At 45.5% G+C, this 21,457-nt stretch overlaps 1 protein-coding gene across 2 annotated transcripts; it reads right to left on the bottom strand.

Moving 5' to 3' along the window:
- Nucleotides 1-1,584: 1,584 nt before the first annotated feature.
- On the bottom strand, nt 1,585-8,273 carry LOC136542494 (protein FREE1-like). Of its 2 annotated transcripts, none has more exons than XM_066534965.1 (10): nt 7,305-8,273; nt 7,002-7,088; nt 6,767-6,898; nt 4,721-4,855; nt 4,273-4,338; nt 4,076-4,186; nt 3,091-3,183; nt 2,252-2,279; nt 2,089-2,165; nt 1,585-1,980 (listed from the first exon to the last, which is right to left on the bottom strand). In XM_066534965.1, the coding sequence occupies exons 1-10, from the start codon at nt 8,103-8,105 to the stop codon at nt 1,903-1,905; spliced, it is 1,608 nt and encodes a 535-aa protein (XP_066391062.1). In that variant the 5' UTR covers nt 8,106-8,273; the 3' UTR covers nt 1,585-1,902. The 2 variants fall into 2 exon arrangements, with proteins under 2 accessions (XP_066391062.1, XP_066391061.1); XM_066534964.1 differs by having other exon boundaries at nt 2,252-2,282; nt 7,305-8,272.
- Nucleotides 8,274-21,457: the final 13,184 nt, after the last annotated feature.

The following is a 21,457-nucleotide window of genomic DNA, read 5'->3' as shown; positions in this document are numbered from 1 at the left end:
GAAAGTCAGGTGCCAAGTAATCATACCGCCCGGCCGTTGCCAAATTGCCGGTCAAAAAGACAGCACGATCCCACAATCGATTAGCCTTCTCGGGAGGAATTTCCCCGTCAAACTTGTGCCGGGTGCTACAGCATTTTAGCAGCAGAAGTAGCTCTGCTCTCATGTAGGAGTAGTAGATGCAGAAACTCAAGCACCTCAGCTCTGCTTCTGCGACACGAACATCCGTCAGGCTGACGCCGCCTGCCATCCGATAGCCAGCCAGCCGGTGCCGGAGCCGGGAGCCGCACGCAGCTTCTACACACTCATCAGATCACGTCGAATCATGCCACCTCTAGAGCCTGCTCCGGTTTCTGTATCGCCTAGGTAGGCTTTCTTTAGCCATGAGAGTGCAGTTGTCATTCGTTGTCGAGTCTTTCAGCGTCTGCCTGCATAGCACCTGCACGGACTGGGACTGAACTGCTTGCTACTCGAGTCCGTGCTTGGCATTGTTGCAGGCCTGCTTCATGATACAGCGCTTTCAGGAACACGATGATGGTGCTTGCGCCGCGGCTTATCCGAGGCGCGCGCCGTGGACGCTGCTTTCTAGGCTTCATGGCGACCAATCATGCCAGCAACATGCCGCACCGCCCCGCCGTGCCCGGCAAACGGCACAGCGACGTGTAGAGGCGCCGCGCGAGTGTACCGGCCGGATAACATGTGCCACTGCCATCTACGCGTGTACATGTATGATGCTCGTAGACAAAGGCTACACAACCTACACCAGAGGTTTGCAGTTTTGCTGGGCCCGTGCATGGATGCCTGTCACATGGATTATGCTAGGCAGTGGCATGCTAGGCCCTCCCCTCCCTGCGATATTTGCCTCGATGGAACGAGCAGTAGAAAGCTCTCCGAGCTAGCTGAGCAGAGAATGCATAGCTGCTTTGGGTTTGATCATTTGATGCCCTTTTTCTGAACCCTGTTTGTTTGCCAAGAATGCCTGTTCGAGGGTAATGATCAATCGGTTGAATAGAGCGACATGCATGCTCCGACTTGGGCTTCTGTTTGGCATTGATCGCTTCTGTTTGGCATTGATCTTTTATAGAAAACCGATTGTGTTTGCCATAACAATGTATTGCCAAAAGGCAAACGCACAAACAAGCGGCACTTTCGACTGTATATACGTTCCTCAAAGGCAACGACGTAAATAGGACAGAGCTTGGTTTCTTCCTATCACCACATCAGATGCTTAACACTAATTTGAAATATTAAATATAGACTAATTACGAAACTAAATACACAGAGTGAAACTAATTTAAGAGATGAATCTATTAAGCTTAATTAATCTATGATTTAACAATATGATGCTATAGTAAACATGTGCTCATGACAGATTAATTAGACTTAACAAATTTATCTAAAAATTTTATAATTTATTTTATTATTACTATCCGAATACTCAATGTGACACCTGATGTGACACCTCTTAGACTTTAGTCCTAGATCAACACGCACCTCAATCCGATAATACCTGACAGAAGACGTTCTGTACAAAATTTTCTTCAAAACATATACCTTTTTTTTTGCTCTAAAGGGGCACAAAGGTACTAAAGAAGCAGCATGATAGAACTTCAAGCAGGCATAATGCGGACATCACACGCGTGCGTGAGCAGGCTTCGCTCTTCAGGCTCCACCAAGTATAATCTAATGGTATTCTCTGCATACATCCAGCATTGCAATACTCCCGAATTGGAATTCACCCATGTACAGGGGGAAAGGGAAACATATCCTAACCGTGATCACCAACACAATCAAGGAAACATGTACAGGCTGACAGAACGCACACTTATTATGTATACAGCATAATAGAAAAGGAATAGTTATCAACAGAATAATTTCTATAGCATGCACTGTCTCCCCGGTGTATCAATTGGCGCTGACAAGGAAGGCATGCTGGCACACTCCACACTCCACTGTCTCTGAGCCAGATGTTGGAACCTGAACCTGCAATTCCACAGCCAGAGTAGTTAGGGCATATAATATACTAAATGAATAATTACTAGGAGCATAAAAGAATCTGTGTTATGCTGCGACAGTAACTTTTTGACATACCTGAAGATGGACTGTGCAGGTAGGGCACGCGACTTCCCTCATTCTGGTACCAGATGCACCACCACCAGATGCTGGACCTTTTGAAGCAGAGATTTCACAATTCTGATGCGCTCATAATCGTATGTAATTTGAACTTGTAAAAGGGATGGAAAGAAACAAGTACCTGAAGACTTGCGGTTTTTCTCCATTTCCTCCTAATCACAACATAATTTTGTTAGAATCATACATATCTTATATATATTATTGCAGCTTCATGATTATCTAGTCTTCATTTGCCTTGTGAATAACCAAAACGATGTGCTATTTACTTCTCATTTGCAACTTCATTAATTTATTTCTTGAATTAAAATGACATGAAACTTGCAGGTAGATTAGTAAAACGTCCTGAAGCATTATCACAGCTTTCATTACAATGAGCGTTACAACAGCAATATTGCCAATCATCATCGGAGAATGTTGGCACTGCCTGTACTGACCTCTTTGGTGCTTTAGTGCCTACATTTACCCTATCAGAACTCAACAAAATATGGAAAAACCAAATTTGGATCTGAAAATTGTCCATCCACAATCTGGTCATGCTTTGGCAAAAGATTATATAGGACACATCAATAAGGAAATGAAATCCTGCCATATTTCTGGCAGTGAACCAAATGCTCCCCCCCCCCCCCCCCCCCATATCTTTTTATAAGGCCTATTAGGATTTCAGAAAATTTTTGAAGGCATACTAGACCATTAGTTCCTCTTACAATATATTATCAATTATATGTGAGGTATGGTACAAATCTATTGATGCATAACATTGGCACTAAACATACATATATTTTGACAGTTGACAGACTGATGGTCAAACTTTACTATGTTTGTCTTTATTTGAATTCTAATATGCCTAACATTTCTGAAATGTAGTACTTTCACAACTCTTGGCTTCAAACCAAGCATGCACAATTAATTCAAGTGCACAGCCACTTAAACGAATATATGACAGGAAAAGCAATATATTACCTTCAGTTTTCTTGCAAGATCTTCATGACTTTGCACAATTGCAGATCTGTTGGCAGCTTCCGTAGCAATGCTAAGCCTTTGAGTGACCTCGGCCTGTATGACATAAGAACTACTATGAACAAATGGCATGCAACTTCACCAACGGAAAATCATAGTTTCCATATAAACCTATCAGAAACTCCTGAACCATTTGATGCAGCTAGGAACTTAATAAAACAGAACTTACAAGTAGCAAAGCAAGAATAGACAAGATGTATTTAAGTTGATACTTGATAAGGCTAGGGAACTGGCTGTTTATTGATGGGATTATTCAACAATGGCTAAACCTAGCAATGGCAGCAGCGGTAGAGCTAGTTCACCCTCCCTGGGAGGCTCTGAACAAGCCGACTCTACTTCTGCTTGACTCCCCTAATCAGACGGCCCTTAGTTATATCCCTTAATGGCCGCGGCTGAGCACTAACAAACTGTGAACCAATCTCCTATTTTCACTCTCCAGATCCTAACTTGTAGCAACAGCCCCCCTAACAGATAACTATGGCCCATAATTAGCCACTAGAGGCTGCTGGCGCCTTCTATCTTCCTGCCGTACTGCTTCCCAATGAAAGCGTCCACAACAATACTAACAAGTAACAATCCAGAAATACATTCTTAAACAAGAATTAGGAAGTAATAATTAGGCAGAGAGAACTGCAATAACCAAATAACCTTATCTATATAGGGTGGGCCCACTCTGAAGTAACATTATGAAAGAAATCAGCAAGACACGCGATATATATAACAGGCAATCCTGGTTCGAAACAGCTAGCAACGAAGAAGTGATGACTAAACTAACAACTACTGGGTAATCTGTTCTAATAATGCTAGTGCCCATAAAATTGGAGTTGAAGCAAAGAGCTAACGGTATAAAACAAACATTGAAGCAAAGTAATTCCAATCAATGTAAGAATAAAGAAATTATAAGTAACAATTGAGTAGCAGAACCTACCATGCATCTATCACAAACTCTGACAAGTGGAGCATTATCCTCAGCTGTCAGAGCAATTCTTCCCTGACTGCATTTGTCACAAAAGATTTCACCACAGTTCCGACAATGATGCTGCGAGAAAGGAACCCATCTCCAGGCATTAGAATTTTACCATAAGAGATAATGAATGCAAGGACAAATATGCTAATATAGATTACCCTGCGATTGAAAGGGCTAAAATCAACGGCACACGAGTGGCACTTCTTGGCAACCTCATCTGGGACCTATAAGGTACAAAATTAAATGTATTGCAGAAACTTAACAAAATTACAAGTGAAGAAAAAAAAATCATAAGATTAGAAAGGGTGATACATTGATACAATATAATAAATATTGTCAAGAACTTGGAATAAGATCAATAACACCGACATATTAACATATAATTAATAGAACTGAAGCACAAACATGAGCTGACAAAATGTTCAATGAAAGGTTAGAAAATACAGATAGCCAACTATATGCATGTAGCAGTAGCAGGGAAGCAGACATTCTTATAAAAAATAACATGCAAACAATATAAGCGATGAAATAGCTTAAACCACAATGGTTCCAAGAATATTGAAAGTATAAGTAGTCAACGCATAATACAGCTCAGGCTCAGCATACCCAATGGTCTTTCACTTCATCAACAGGTTTTGTAAACATCCAATCAAAACCTTTCTTTTTCTCATTTGATTGTACTGAAGGTTTGCCAGTTTCCACTGCTCCTTTGCTTCTTGCATCTCCACCTATCTCCTTAAACTAATTATACGGAAGCACAAAGTTAAGAAGTGCTGCTCAATTCATCAAAAGGCAAAATTGCTTAAAGCATTGCATGAATAAATAATCCACTGAACAAAATAGACCGCCAGGAAAATAATTTAAAGTTTTCTGCAGCCTATATTTGTGCTGAAAATTACATAATAAAAAACAGGACCGTTTCTATAGAAAAAAGATTAAAATCCATCTGATATCCAAGTCATCCAATTTGTATCCCTTTTAAAGGGCGTACCCAGTGCAGAGAGCTCCCGCTCTGTGCGGGGTCTGGGGAAGGGTGTCAGTGGCAAGCCTTACCCTCACTTGTGCAATGCGAGGAGACCGTGACTCGAACCCGGGACCTTCCGGTCACAGGCAGTAAGATTCTACCGCTTGCACCAGGCCCGGGAACTAAGTTATACATGATCCAATGAGTATGAAATTTTTACTACAGTTCAAGCATACAATAATTCGCCCACCATAAAAATTTCACCACAATTGGACCATAGAAGCTACAACTATGAATTATTCTAATTAATTACAGAAAAGCATAGATCTAAAACTACAACAAAAACTTTGTACTAAATCATACCATATTATATGTTCACTGTGTAGATCTACTCATGTGGAGTTCAACAGAATTGGATTTTCCATTTTATGATTTTTCTGTGATTTACTATGATTTTTCAAAGATTCAGCGAAAATAAATAAAAAAAAAAGACAAAACTACGGTCACTGTAGCAAAACCACCGTCCAAAACCGCTTGGGGGGTTATTTGACCGGTTTTGGAAATTTCAAGGGGTTGAAAATCCGGTTTTATAGTTTGGGGGTGAAGTAGTCCACCTTGAATAGTTGAGGGGGTTATGTAGACTTTTTCCTTACAGGTTATGTGTTACGTCTCATTTAGCAATGTGGAAAACTAGAATACAATTTTATCTGCTTTATAGAAGTTTATTTGGAAACTATTTAAGTTTTGTTTTCTCCTCTAACTACTATTCCTATTGATTACTTTTGGTATTGAGGAGATATAAATTTATACAATCCATAATCAATAGGGGTAAACCATGAAAAGAACTAAAACATGAACTCCTTACTTAGTATATATGTGAAAGATGATAAACATGTTGGACTAGATGAAGTTCCATCTTAAAATTGATGCATGCTAGCAGATAGGATTAAGGCCCCGTTTGGCAGAGCTTCCCTTCACTAGTGAAGCCAATTTTTTTGGCTTCAACTCCACGAACAGCTCCACCAGTGGAGCTGAAGCGGTTTTAGTAAACCATTTGGCAAAATGGCTTCCCTGTGAGAGCATGTTTTTAGGGGCCTGGAGGAGGAGCCGGGAGAAGCCACTTTTTTTGGCTCCATCCCACCCCAAATCACTGTGAGAGCATGTTTTTAGGGGCTTCACCAGTGAAGCTATTTCACTTTACCCCGTTTGGCAGAAAACGGCTCCTGAAGCCGGTGGAGAAGCCCTGCCAAACGGGGCCTAAATCTTCCGGCTTCTCATTACAGATTTAGTTCAGATATGAAGCAACAACAAAGACAAATAAGACTGGAAGCAAAAAGATGTATATATAAAGAAACTAAGGCATCATCACAGAAGCATCTTGCTAGTAGGAAATATGAGGCTAAGGGCGCATTTAGTTCCGAAATTTTTTGGCTTTTGGCTACTGTAGCACTTTCGTTTGTATTTGGCAAAAAATGTCCAATTATGGACTATTTAGGCTTAAAAGATTCGTCTCGCCAATTACAGGTAAACTGTGCAATTAGTTATTCTTTTTACCTACATTTAATGCTCCATGCATGTGCCGCAAGATTTGATGTGACGGGAAATCTTGAAATTTTTTTGTTTTTGGGTGGGAACTAAACAGGGACTAAATACTATCAGGGACAGGAAAAACAGTGTTGCTGCAATACCTGCACTGTTGCTGCTGTCACAGTGTCAAGCATAGTATTGGAAGTATAACTGCTTGACTTCAGCCTAATTCTCTTTGGTTCAACATCCACTGATGTCTTCGCCCAGAATGCAAATGTAGTTGCATCCAAAACCTAAATTAGCAGAGCAAACAAACAATAATATAAAAACTGTAATGAATTTGTGTTGTACAAAGATACAAATATCGTCTTCATAAGAAGAAGTTGGCCAACTCACCTCCCATCTTGTCAGTGAATCAAGCAGATAAATCCTTAGGGTCCTGCTTGTAATCGGATCAAGCATGCGAATTCCATCGAGACCAATCTGCAACACCACCGTCAAGACATTACATGTACCAAAATGGCAGTTGCTTTTATTTGTTATAATTTATAAACAACAAATACTAGATGTGGGTTCAATGAGTTACAGGAATTCCCAAGGAAAATTAGTGAATTCTAGAATAATATCATCAAGACCTCCCAGTCTTCAAACAAATGTTGCCAATGATGCATAATTTCATCAAGATTATTATCACTGTACCTGGCAAAGCACATCAGTAGGGTTCCCAGCACCCTCTGGCAGCAGCTTAACCCGAAACTTCTGTGCACCACCACTCGCATCCTCATGTGTTTCGGCCTTTGGAAGGGCCTTTGCGATCACCCCGTAGCTCCCACCCTCTCCGCCACCGCCACCGCCACCACTGCCCCACGATTGCTCCTCCCATCCAGATGGGGCACTAATCGACCGCCCATAGTCATCAGATGGGGCACTGATAGACCTTCCGTAGTCATCAAACAGGGCGGATCCCGACCGCGCAGGGGCCGTGCCGCGCGCCCCGTACGGCTCCGAGCCACCGCCGCCGCTGTACGCGTACGCGCCCTCGTTCAGGTAATCCTCGTTGTCGTACCCCGCGGCCGGCGGCTGGTACCCGCCCCCGTAGTACGGGGCGTCGTAGGGCAGCGGCACGGGGTTGGGCTCCGGAGGCGGCGGGGCCGTGGTCTGGATGGGCGGCGGCGTGTAGGTGTAGTACGCCTCCGGCGGGTAGGTCGTGGGGTTGGTGTTGTAGGGCGGGTACCCGGCGCCATGCTGGGGCTGGGGCGGCGGCTGCGCGTATGCCGGGGCGGAGGGTGGTTGCGAGTAGGTTGGGGCGGAGGGCGGCTGGTCGGGGTAGCCGCTGCCGAGAGAGTAGGGTGGCGCGGAGGCGTAGCCCCCCGCCACTGCACCCGGCGCCGGGGCGTCGGTGGCTGCTGGATAGGGGTTCGAGCCGGGAGGCGCGTACTGGTGCTGGTAGTAGTGGCCGGAGGGGGCGGAGGACGCGTAGTCGCCGCTCCCGTGCTGCATCTCCGGTGGCTGATCGGACGGGGGGCTTGGGCTCGAGGCCGGTGGCGCCTTCGCCGACGAGGGGGATCCCCCGACGAGGTGGACGGCGAATTTGATTCGATTCGTTGGGTCTCGTTCGCGTTTGCGTTTGTTGCACGGGGAAAGGAAGGCGGAAAAAAGGTGGGGTTGCTTCGGGAGGGGGAGGTTGACGTGTTGGTTTTCAGGCTATCCGCTCACTCGTTCGTCTCTATTTTCATATCTTAAAAAAAATATTATATTCTAGTCATCGAGATTTTCTATTTTACTCATTTTTCTCGTACCCGTCTTATCTCTATCTCATACTCTATACCCACTATTTCATATTTTATTCCCCTCCCTCCCCTTTCTCTCTCTCCACTACAGTGCGCTATAGTGTTTAACGCGCCTCCCTCGCCTGCGCTGTCTGTAGCGGTGGCAGGCCCGGTCGGTACGCTAGCGCGCGCGTTGTAGGCGCATGGTACGCCACCGCTAGCGTACCGGCCGTTTTACCAGGCAGTGGTGCAGATAGCCTCAGCTCTGGGATTTTTTATTCGTTTTGGAGCGTGACGTTCGTGATAACCGTTTGATTTGGCCGGATGGTGGAAGTGGACGGTGGTGATTGATTTGTGGTGGATTCAGTCTCGCTCTTCGCGGGAGTTCGCCTGTCGCGTCGTCGTAACCTTTTTTTTGCAATTTGGCCCTTTTTTTAATAAAATTTACGTTTAACCCCATGGGCGACGTTAAATGATCTTTAGACCCCTGGGGTTGGCGCCGTTGCCTATGGCGTCGAGATAACACATCTCGGCGCCGTAGGTCTTGGCGTCGAGATGCCTCATCAGGAAAAACGGGGCATCCAAGTGGCGCTGACGTGGCAGGTAGGTCGACGCCACGAACCCTAGAGCCGAGGTCGGAGCCACAGATCTTGGCGCCGACCTCGGAGCCATAGGTCTCGGCGTCGACCTCGGAGCCATAGGTCTCGGCGTCAACCTCGAAGCCAAGATCCACAGCGCCGAGCTCGGATTCAAAACCCACGCCAAAGTTTCCCTAGCCAAGGCTCCTTTCATTTCTTCCTTCTTGTTCTTGGGTTTTTCTCTCCCCAAACCACCAAATCTCTTGAATCAGGCAATTTGATCTTAGAAAGTTGGATTTGATCCATAGATCTTCAAGAGCAAGGTATGTTCTCTCCCTCCTCATTTTTTACACATTGGTTTTGTATATATTATGTGTATTTTGCAACCCTAAATACATTAGTACTTATTGTTTAAAGTGATTATTAATTTTTTGTATTATATAATGGTAGGACGCCAAGGCATGGTAAAGTTAGTAAACCAAGGTAATCTTTGTCAATCGTGTTATATTATTGGTTCATTTATGTGCAACAAATAAAAACTCCTAGGTTTATGGTTTAATGGTTATTGCTTTCGGTTCTTAGAACAAAATTGGTTTATTTGTTGTTATGGCCGGATGACCGGAAATGTCTTTAACCCATTGCCTCTGTCTAGTGGTGTTCCATTGTCCATGTGCTTTTGCGGTGATCCTTACAAGGTAGTGAAGTCCGATGAAGAGGACACGTATAGACAGAGGTATTCGATGTGTGTCAATTTTGTCTTTGAGCCTACACTTCGTCAGCGCCGCATTAACAAGATGGTGGGAAATTGATGTTGTGTAATAATTATTGAGTCTGTCTACTACACAACCATGTGTTTTATGCAGTTTCAACATATATTTTTTTTTCACCATAAGATTAAGATCCAACAACATTTACACTTCTTCTACCTCCAGCCTCCAGCCTCCACAGATCATAGATCATAAAAAAATCTATGGAAGGACGAATCATAGATCCACCGCCGCCGCCATGGCCGACGCGGGTGCCACCGCCACTGCCATGGCCGGCGCGGGTGCAAGCGTCGGGGTGAGCTCGCCGGTTGCCGTCGCCGACGCCGGTGGTCACCGGTGAGAAAGAGAGAGGGAGAGATACAAAAAAATCCATGTGTTTTTTTGCTAAAACACACGTATGTTGTATAGCATTTCTATAATTATTTTGTCATATAAAGTCATGCATAATTTATTTGGTGTGTAACATTTGAATGTATTGAAAACCCTCCACCGCTCTGTGATTTTGAGCACTGGATCGACACTGAAATCAAGGCAGAAGACAAGAAGTGGATACAGAAACTCTTACGGTGGGAGGCAGAGGACAAGGAGTTGATTGAGAGGAGACACAAAGAGGTGGCTGTAGAAAAGGAGCACAAGGAAGAGGAGGAAAGGAGGCGTGTTGCTACGTACAGGGAGGAGAGGAAGAAGAAGCTTGAGCGTGCGCGCTGAGCGAAATCAGCGATGGTGGAGAATCCTGATGCCCTGAGGAAGGGAAAGTGGCCTCGTTGCACTCAGTAATCTCCATGACTTACAAGTTGTATGGTTTATTAATCAACAATGTTGTCTAGTCTTGGACTTTTTATTATGTTGTCATGTACTGCACTTTAATTATGGACGTACTTAGGATATTTACTGCGTTATTTAGTTTGTCGGCATATACTTCTATTATCAATGTGTCGTGTAATATGCCCTAATATTGGACTTTTCCTTGTGTTGTTGTTTTTATTATTTATGGTCATAATATTTATTTTTATATTGCAGAGGTAGTGAAATGAGTTCATATACTGCAAATAAAACATAACGAACTAGTGCATTACATGATTCGACACACACAACATATGAAATGGCATGTGAGAACATGTGTCAAACTAGGGTACAGAGGTCCTCAACTAAACCTAACATGCCTTAGGTGATTGAAGCGAACAACAAGCACATGAAATGGCATGAGAGAACATGTACCAAACAAGGGTACATAGGTCATTCGACTAAACCTAACATGCCTTAGGTAATTAAAGGAATCAACAAGCACATGGATGTGGCATGTGAATAAGATAGGTTCCTCCTAGTAGTGTGGCCACATAGCAAATTGTGTTGCACCTTCTCCATAGTATCCTCCCATTGTTGGTGGTGGTGGTGGCGGGGGTGGCGGCGGAGTCCCCTGTTCTTGTGATTAGGGCAGGTCTAGTATGGATCATTGCAGAGTGCCTCCCGTGAACCAGTACCATTGTTGTTGTCGTCGTCTTCATCGTCCTTGTAATCGCTACTAACTTCCCTTTCTAGCTCGAAGATACGGTTCTGCAGGTAGTAGATGTACTGCTGATGCGGATAAATTAGACGATGATTGACCCACCTAGTGAACCCACAATTTTCTTTGGACTCGAAAGACTACATTAAGTATGTCATGTAAGTTGTAGTGCAATCGAGAAACATATTTAACAAACAAATAGTAATAGTAATTATCCATGCTCGCGGGCATTTGAAGAAGCGGCAGCCTCCATCCATTCCCTCGGTGAACATCTGCACTAAGCAGTCCTCACCATGCATGCATTTGTGCCAATCTTCTTTTCGGTTATCGTATCATCTGAGAGGACACTCTTTGATAAAATCACTCTTGCTCTCGGGGGGAAATTGACTAACCGGTTCCTCAAAGAAATCAGGACCAAGAGACCCTCCCACACTATAGGAGTTCCCTTCATCCCCCCTTCCCCCCCCCCCACTGTTGAAACCCTTTCCTCTAGAAGACCCTCCAGACATTCGTACTCCAATGAAAATAAATACTAGTTTTGGTTTTGGTTAGCAATGCATCCCGCAACACATATATATATAGGCGGAGACAGGTTTATTATCCGTTGTATTGTGTTGTAACTGTTCTTGGAAAGCCTACTTAGAATCACTGAAAAGTCTACATCAAAGGACACTGAAAAGCCTAGATTTCTTGACTGAAAGCCTACTCAAATTCACACTTCAATCACTGTTTCAAGGCAGACTAAAAAGCCTATTTCAAAGCTCAACTGAAAAGGCTACATTCGTATGCGCAATCAATGCATCTGTAAAACTCTGTGTATGATACGACGGTGACATGTTAAATCACTATAAAGGCTAGATGCTATAGGTGTACTGCACACATGTACTTTAGCTAGAAAATTTCGGTAGAGTTTCTCCTATTTTTTGATGCAATCCATACACAAATATGACATGAATATATAACCTCAATACAACATGTTCAGATATACAAATATATACAACATTCATCTCAAACCATATACATGAGCATATTAATAGTGTACACAATCCATAATTATAGTCCATAAAGTTCATAGTAGTCCATACAGTCCATAATAATAGTCCATACAACACATAATAGTTCAAAATAAAAGTCCATAATAGTCTATAATAACTTCTACCACAAAATCCTACTACAAAGTCTACCACAAAGTCTACCAAATGCCCTCAATGCCTTCTAGTCTTCCCCTTACCCTTGTGGCTAAGAGAGTCGGTGCCTAGAGTCAAAGGGTCAAGCGGACGGCGTCGCCTAGTGCCTGCAGGTTGCGTAGGTTGAGTCGACAGAGCATCCTATAGCTGAGATGGTCCAAGCTCCTCATAACCACGCTCCTCCTCATCCTCGTCCTTGCCTTTGTGGCCCTAAAAAGTATCCACAGCAGCACGGGACGAGCTCTGGCCTCCCGAAGAAGTACCTCCATGAGTTGAAGTACCGAGCCATACACTCATGTCCGAGAGTCCCGTGGCTGGTGCGTGTGCCTCCATCGTCGCTCTAGTCCCACAACCACAATGAGCAGTAGCACGGCCCAGCCGACGTGCTAACCTCTAGAGTTCAAAATTTTATTAGTCACGCACAATTCAATATGGTTTGCATGTCAAACTAGTGGATGTTGCTATTCAAACTTATTGTAAGTTTCGTGTCATTGCCCTATCGTGCACGCCTGTTTTTTAGAAGTGTTCGATGTCAAGCATGGACTATTTTAAAGTGTTGTCCTGCAAACAACGGCATTAACCGTTACACCGCTAAAATTAGAGGAACCATGGTCTATATGCATTGCTATTAAGTGTTCATTCGCTAAAACTATAGATATCATGGTCTTTATGTGGTACCAGTAAGTTCTAAATCTCTTAAAACATGGCTATCTTGGTATTAAGTGTTGATTCACTAAAATTATAGATATCATGGTCTTTATGTGTTACCAATAAGTTCTAAATCACTAAAAACATAGCTATCTTGGTATTAAGTGTTGATTTGCTAAAATTAAAGATATCATGGTCTTTATGTGTTACCAATAACTTCTAAATCTCTAAAAATATAGCTATCTTTGTATTTAAATGATGGGATTAGAGTTGACATTATCACTCAGTCCAAGATCGGTGTAGCCTCCATCTGTGTCCCTGCCCTCGTTGCAAGGTCACACGACATATCTTCATCATCCGAGGACTCAATGTCAGCATAGTCTACTTGGGTCCATTGCCCCTTTAGCTTGGTCCTTGTTGCAGGTGTGTACCAAGATAGGTATGCTATGAAGTTGTTGTTCATGTGCGGCTGGTTGTTGATGTACAAGTTCTCATGTAGGAGGTCCCACTGGTCGATGTAGTCACAACTCACAATGGAAGGTCTCGAAGTCCGTCTCCTTTTTCTACTTCTGGCGATCGATCCTGTAGGTAAACATAAATGAATATGCAAATTTTTAGGCCCAAACACGATATCTTAACAAAATAAAATCAATTGAAGACAATAAACTTATAGAGGATAACATTACGCATGTCTTAAAAAGCAAATAATTTTTTGAACAGTTTGAAGATGCTTACTTGCGTAAGTCTATGGATGTCGTGAATGGCTCCATGGGTCACTCCTGCCTCAACCCAAACTAGCGTGCAACCCTGTGTGGCAGGTGGAACTCAACCACATAGAAATAGTTCAGCGGGCACCGCATCAGGTACAGGTCTTCGTCCTCGCTGCACATGGTGCTCAACCCAATGTGCTGGAACTGTTGGTTGTCGTACGGCTCCCAAGTAACCTACGAATGATTTATTAGTGAATTAGTGCTTACATTGCAAAACCAAATTAGTATGTCAAATGCAACTAACTCACCATCCCCAGCGTAAAGTGTGTCAAGCTCATTGCCGAACTCGATGTAGGCGCATTTGCTTTAGGCGAAGGGACCCTTCACCTAGTCTCAAAGGTACGCATACGTCGAGTGACGTCACGTGCCAGGCACCTGGAACCAGTCATGAGGAGGCAGAACTGTGGGCTGTCCCACCGGTAGATGTGACCACATCCAAAGCTAAAGCAGTTAAACATAGCCTCCTAGCGAGGAGTTCTGCAAACTTCGGCGGCACGCCTCGCAAAGCTGGTAGAACAGGAACCCCAACACTCTAGAAGCCCAGCTATAGCCCCTTGCCGTGTCCCAATCAATGAGACAAGGGAGGTACATCCACAACGTGGTGTCTCCCGTCCTATTGTAGAAGAGAACACAACCAAACAGGTGCATGATCCATGCCCTGCAGTAGTAGGTAACAGTCTACTCATCTACAAAGTCAGGACACTGACCAAAGTTCTGCCTTAGCCAGCTGATGTGTACTTCGGAGGTGCGAGTACTCAGTGTCTATGGAGGAAGCTCTCTCCCGAGGAAGAGCTACACATGAGCTCTCCAACCACTAGTAGCGCACCGGCTGATAACTGCCCAACCTCTTATACGGAGACCGAGGAACTTCTACACGTCCTGAAGAGTAACAATCATCTCACTGCAAGGAAGGTGGAAGCTATGAGTCTCTAGCCTCCACCTATAAAACAAAGACCAAGTACTATGATCATGTGCTCATCGATAAGCGAAAATATAAGTGTAAGTGGATTAGTTCATAGTTATTTTACCTGTCGACTAGAGCTAAGATTGTCGCGGGGTTGATGGCGGGCAACCAACGGCGAACCTAGAACGATACAATGTCCAGGCCATCCCTCTCAAGGAGAGGAGTGTACCTATCATCGTATCACTTGTCCTCGAACCTATCATGGGTTCAAGGATGAAGAGGGTGTAGCTCCTATAAACAACGGAATTTATTAGATTAATACATGAACATAAATACATATGCAGTGCAAAAAAAATAAAGAAGCGGAACTGAATAAGTTACCTCCCCCTCTGTGGTAAGTCGTCCTTAGTGGTGCTCCTCGTAGTATGGATCCAGCAGGTGGAATGGCTCCATCTTACAAAAATTTGAGAAAGTCCAGATTAGTTAAATGTAAAGAAAAAAATGAACTCTTCCATACTAGTAAACATGCTTATCAAATTGGACAATTAAAAAATGAAGTACATTGAACAACATTGACAATTCATAAATGAGGTTCTAAAAGGATCAAGATGCCAAGGAGGGGGTGAATTGGGCTAATTCTAAATTTTCTTGCAATAATTAAAGCCTACGGTTAGCCCAATTAACCCCTTGTGCCTAGAAAAGTGTTTATATTAATCTAACGCACAAAAGACTTGCAACCTATGTTCCAAACTTACTCTAGCATGGCAATTCTATGAATGTAACAACAAGTATTGAATTGCTCAAAGTAAATAGAGAGAGAGGAACGCGGTGATGTTTTGCCGAGGTATCAGAGAGTCACCACTCCCCACTAGTCCTCGTTGGAGCACCCGCATAAGGGTGTAGCTCCCCCTTGATCCATGCAAGGATCAAGTGCTCTCTACGAGTTGATTCTTCGACACTCCGTCGCAGTGAATCACCCACAACCGCTCACAACTTGAGTTGGGTTACCCACAAGCTCTGCTGGGTGATCACTAAGCTCCCAATCACCACCAAGCCGTCTAGGTGATGGCGATCACCAAGAGTAACAAGCACGGACTCTCACTTGACCATGTGAAGCCTAATGAGAACGATGGATGCACACTTTGCTAATCTTGATTCACTAATGTGGCTACTCTCTTGGATTCTCAAATCTCAATCATCTCACTAGGACCTTGCTCTTCTTGGCACTCACAAACATGTTTCTCAGCTGTTGTGATGAGGACATCCTCCACTATTAACCGCTGGCAAAGACGCAACAAAGGGGCCAAGTGGCCTAGTTGTAGTCGGGCGGCGACCGTGTGAGCCTCTGAATAATCCCACATTGCTTAGCTTGGGAGGAGGAAGCCACCTTAAAAGGGAGAGCCACCCTTCCCCTATTGGACTAGTCTTTTAGGGACATTGGGCCTTTCCCCGAGTGGGTGTGCCTGAGAACTGTTGGGGTCTGGGTAGCCTTAATTTATTGGGCCTCGGCCAACCCCACTTGGGCCAGATGCATCATTTGGTATCAGAGCTGGGCCCTTGTTTAAGGGGGTGGGAATGATGAGGACATCCTCCACTATTAACCGCTGGCAAAGATGCAACAAAGGGGCCAAGTGGCCTAGTTGTAGTCGGGCGGCGACCGTGTGAGCCTCTGAATAATCCCACCTTGCTTAGCTTGGGAGGAGGAAGCCACCTTAAAAGGGAGAGCCACCCTTCCCCTATTGGACTAGTCTTTTAGGGACATTGGGCCTTTCCCCGAGTGGGTGTGCCTGAGAACTGTTGGGGTCTGGGCAGCCTTAATTTATTGGGCCTCGGCCAACCCCACTTGGGCCGGATGCATCATGTTGGAATGAGCAAAAGTAACTCCACACACAAGTGGAGCTTCTATTTATAACAAGGGCTGAAAAACGAACCGTTATGTGCCTCTGCGGGGTGACCGGACGCTCCGGTCAGTTCAACCTGCACACCAGTGATTAAGTGTTGACCGGACGCTCGCAGCGTCCGATCATCACTGACCGGACGTGTCCGGTCGCATTTAACCCTCACTGGAACCTTACTGTACTCGACCGGACACTGAACCCCCAGGGTCCAGTCAGTACTGACCGAACACGTCCGATCGTAGATTTTCCCTTCCGAAACCTTACTAGAGTCGACCGGACGCTGGCCCTCAGCGTCCGGTCACTCGACCACTCAGCTTCCGATCACGCCAGACGCAATCTCCTTGGTCAAATGAACTAACCAGACCCTGCAGCCAGCGTCCGGTCTGACCGGAGCCAGCGTTCGGTCAGCATTTGACCCTCCATTCACTTCTAACTCTCGATCATATGTGAATAAAGTTTGCTCCAAAGGATCTTAGGCATATGTAGGAGCTACCTAGTGCTAGTTTTAATAAGTGTGCACCACACCTAACTCACTAGACTCATTTAGGTCAAGCTACCCGTCCATACCCCCCTTAATAGTACGGCCAAAGGAAAAACAAAGTCCTAAACTACTCTAAGTGTCTCTCCAACTCCAATCGACACTTAAAACTAGTCATCCTTAACCTTGACGTCCATCCTTTGAAAACCGAAACAATTTCCATCGTAGGGGCATGACCACCTTGATTGCCCAATTGATCTCCATTACCATGACCTAACTTAATTGCCTCTACAAAACACACATTAGTCATAATAATCTTGTATTGTCATTAATCACCAAAACCCAACTAGGGGCCTAAATGCTTTCAATCTCCCTCTTTTTGGTGATTGATGATAATACCACCTCGAGTATGTGAAAGAGTGAGGTTTTTGACATGCTTGGTTCATATAAGCTTTTGTCAATAAGAACAAAGTAGTTAGGCAAGCTTATATGACCCAAGCCAACACGATGTACTCAAAAGATATGAAATAAGAATGAGGACAAGTGGTGAAGCTCATTTGCATCGGAGTAAAGCGCGAAAGCAAAAGCAAATGAGCATAACACAAGTGATATGACATATAAAGGAATTCAAAGTAGAGAGCACAGATGTCATATATTACAATCACATAGATATTACTATCACATAGATATAATAGTATGCATGAAGGTAGACACACGAATGCATAATAGTAATAGTGTATCACACAAATAAAACTCCAAATGTATATAATAGACTAATAGCTAACTAAGCTCCCCCTAAAAGTCGCTCCCCCTGAGTCTACATACTCAAACCCTCTCCCCCTTTGGCGTCAAACACCAAAACCTAAGGGTCGGTCAGTGGGGCTACAACGGACGAGCCAGGCGCTGAGGTATGAGGGGCAAGCTAGAACTGGGCGCCATCATCATCTGACCCTGAGCTCTGTACTGACTGACCCTCTATGGCTGGAAGCATCACTGAAGCGGTCTGGGTCTGAGGGGGTAGGTGCTGCCTGTGATGTTGCTGGTATGTCTATCGTAGGATCTAAAGATGCGACAGAAGAAGGGAGCCTCTAAGTAGTCACGTCAACGGGAGCTGCTGTAGAAGGACCTGGGACATGCATATGTGGCGGTGTAGGCATCCCTATCAACTCGCTAAAAGATGCTCCAAGACTCCTGGAGACTGACGTGTTAGGCACAAATAGCGAGGGTGACTGATCCGGTGTGAAGCCCGTCTAAAGTGGTGTGAACTGCGGGGCTACCACTAGCGAGGATAACCACTGGGACACTTGTACTGTGGGAGAAGCAAATGGAGCTAGAGGTTGTCCCTGACTCTGAAGCCCACTAGGCTATACTGCTAGAGTCGTCATAGTGGTAGTAGGCTGACCAATCTAGGGCGAAGGCTGTGGCTGTGGGGCCCCAATGGCTGTCACTACATGCTGCATGAATCCCAAAAGTTGCTGCTACATGAGTAACTGCTACTGATGCATCTGCTGCTGCTGCTGGAGGACCTGCTGCTATCGCTAGAACTCGTCCTAACGAGCCTGAAACTGTGCAAAGTTGGTAGCGATCTCCTGAGCCTGTCTAGCCTGATCCTGCTGCATCCGCTCAAGGATAGCAATCAAAGCGGGGTCCATCTACGGTGCAGGTGGAGCGGAGCTGGAACTATCGGCCTCTGCATCATGTCTGCGTGGAGGCATCTGAGGAATAGGTAGGTAGTTGTCATCCGAACTGTCACAAGACTCACTCCTCTCCTCCTGAGCCTCAAGCTGCTCCTCCTCAGTAGCTGCTATGTTCCTGATAATCTCGTCTTGCTGAGCTATAGACTCTAGTATATCTGGATGACGGCGAGGCTGACTGGGTGCCTGTGGCGTGCTATGCCTGATCCTCTATGCCATGTTATAAGCAGGAAATTCGGTGGTGGCACCTCTGTACTCTACAACCATATCTAGTGACCTAACTGTCACTGCCTTGAGGATAATGAAAGTGATCTAGTGAGCATAGGGTAGCTGCCGGCGACCCTTGAAGCCCTCAACTATCGTGTCCTCCATCTCAGACAGAAGAAGATCCCAAATATCAAACACTATCTGCTGCATCAGGGCGTTGAGGAGCCATAGCTAGATACGAGTCAAGCCCTCTCTGTATCCCATCCTAGGAAGCAGTGTCCTCCTTATAATAGCCTCTAGTACTCGAGCAGTCAGAGTAAGGTCACTGGGGTTCCTGCGCGAGCCCTCGCCAAAAGGCTCCTTGAAGCAGTGGCGAACCAAGTCCGTAGGGGGCACATTGCCACCATGAGGATGCCTGGGAGGCTCTGTCTGTCCATAACAAACCTCATGTAACTTGATGGGCTGCTCTTATAGCCTTAATATCTCACTGACCCTCTGACTCATTAGTTGGTAGTCTCCGCCTCTTAATGCAAAGTGAATATATCTATGGTGTGGGTCAATATAGAGAGAAGCATAAAACTGACGAACCCAAGATGAAACATATACTCCAGTCCATCCAATCAAATCTGTCAGCCCCGGCAGATATGCAAGGTAGGGGTGAATATGCTCTCCAGCTGCTGCGACTATAGCCTCAATGCTGCAAACCCGCTGAGATCTGAAAATTGCCCCACTGTTCAGATATGCATTGTAGAAGTCTTCCTAGAGCGGTGTGTAGAATCCCTCAGATGCTCTCTCATCCCTCCTTAGAGGAAACCATACATCAAACTCTGCAAACCTTAGCTGCTAAACCTGCTTGGCCGTGGTGGCCCTCAAGTCAAGGTGGGTCACTAGAGACAGACCCTATGGTCTAGGCGGTGGACATGATCCTCTGCACTGAGTGGCTGGCCTCGGTGAAACTGGGACATGAGTATGACCAGAGTGGCGTAGCTGTGGCTGAGGTGCCAGCTTTGTCTCCTCGGCCTGTTGGACTTGCTCACCCTCCTGAGACTGCTGTGACGGCTGTCCCTCCTATGTCTCCTGAGCTGGCTGAGGCTCCTGAGTCTGCTGTGGCACCTACTGTGTCTCCCCATATAGCTGACTCTCATCAATAGCATGATGCCTTCCTGCAACCGTGATAGTCCTAGGTGTACCACCATGAAGGCACTCAACTAGCTCGATTCTAGCCCTTGCTTCCGGTGAAAGCGGCTGATCTGCAATGACAACTCCACTACGGGCACCTCCTCTCTCGGCACGCTCTATGGCCTCTGCAACTGCTGCTGCTCTCACTGTCTCTGCATCAGGGTACTTACACTTCTTTGATGCAACCTTCTTCATCACCTTGCCTTTAGGACCTATAGGCAGGCGAGGTGGAGGCCTCTGATCATCATCTCCTAGACCACCACCAATATTCTTGGTACAAGCCATCAGATCTGACTAGAACCACTACCGCTGACAAGATCAACTGTCCACTAACACTTTCGAGGCTTGGCCTCGATCCGTACTTGCGAGCTTGGCTCCGAGTTAACTGACAACAGCACCTGTCACCTCAACAGCACCGACTCGCTGCACAATGGAATAGATAGATATACGAATAAATATGATATTTCTAATAGATGCAAAACCCTAAGAGAGCAAGCAATTTAGATATGGAATTGAAATGCGGGCATGCTACCTGACGAACCGGCGATCCGAAAAGAAGAGAAACGACTCATGGGGAACCACCGAATCTAGGGTTAGGTAGAGCAGAGAATTGAAGGCCCTAAATGCAATAGAGATCAATGTGGTGATGAATAGCTAGGTCACAACAAGATTGCGATATGGATTGCTAGGGCATGGTAGGGCCTTACCACTGCTGTAACAACAGTGCTGGTGAAGAGGATGAGCTCGACTGCGTGGAAGCACGGCGGCGCTGGACTAGATCGGCGAGCTCGGCTTGACCGGCGGTGCTGATGCGGAGCTTGCAGCGGCCTGGGGAGCTTCGGCAGCGCGGCGAGGAGCTAGGTGTGGGCGCGGATGACTAGGATGCGGTGGCTGCGTTGCACGCGAGCTGGCGGCGGCGCGGAGCTCGGGCGTTGCGTCTGACGGCTTGCGGCTAGGGCAGGGAGTGGATGCGGGATGAAGTATGGCACGCGGTCAAATAGGGTGGCCCCAGCGGATCAGAAAAGGAAACGAAGAAGAGTTCTGAAACCGTACGAAATCTACTGACCGGACGCTCCGGTGGTAGCGACCGGACGCTACCACCCAGCGTCCGGTCGATTCTAGAGAGGTTCAATTCCTCTAAAATCATGATCGGATGCGTCTAGTGGACACCGACCGTACGCAGCCAGAGGTCGGTCACCTAGCCTTGATGTTCTTCACACGACCGGACGCTAAGATGTCTTCTGATCGGACACTAAAAGCCAGAGTCCG

This window comes from Miscanthus floridulus, chromosome 3, assembly GCF_019320115.1.
Source record: "Miscanthus floridulus cultivar M001 chromosome 3, ASM1932011v1, whole genome shotgun sequence".
NCBI classification, from domain to species: domain Eukaryota; kingdom Viridiplantae; phylum Streptophyta; class Magnoliopsida; order Poales; family Poaceae; genus Miscanthus; species Miscanthus floridulus.
Note: the sequence above shows the minus strand (reverse complement) of the source record. Positions and strands in the feature narration are given on the sequence as shown.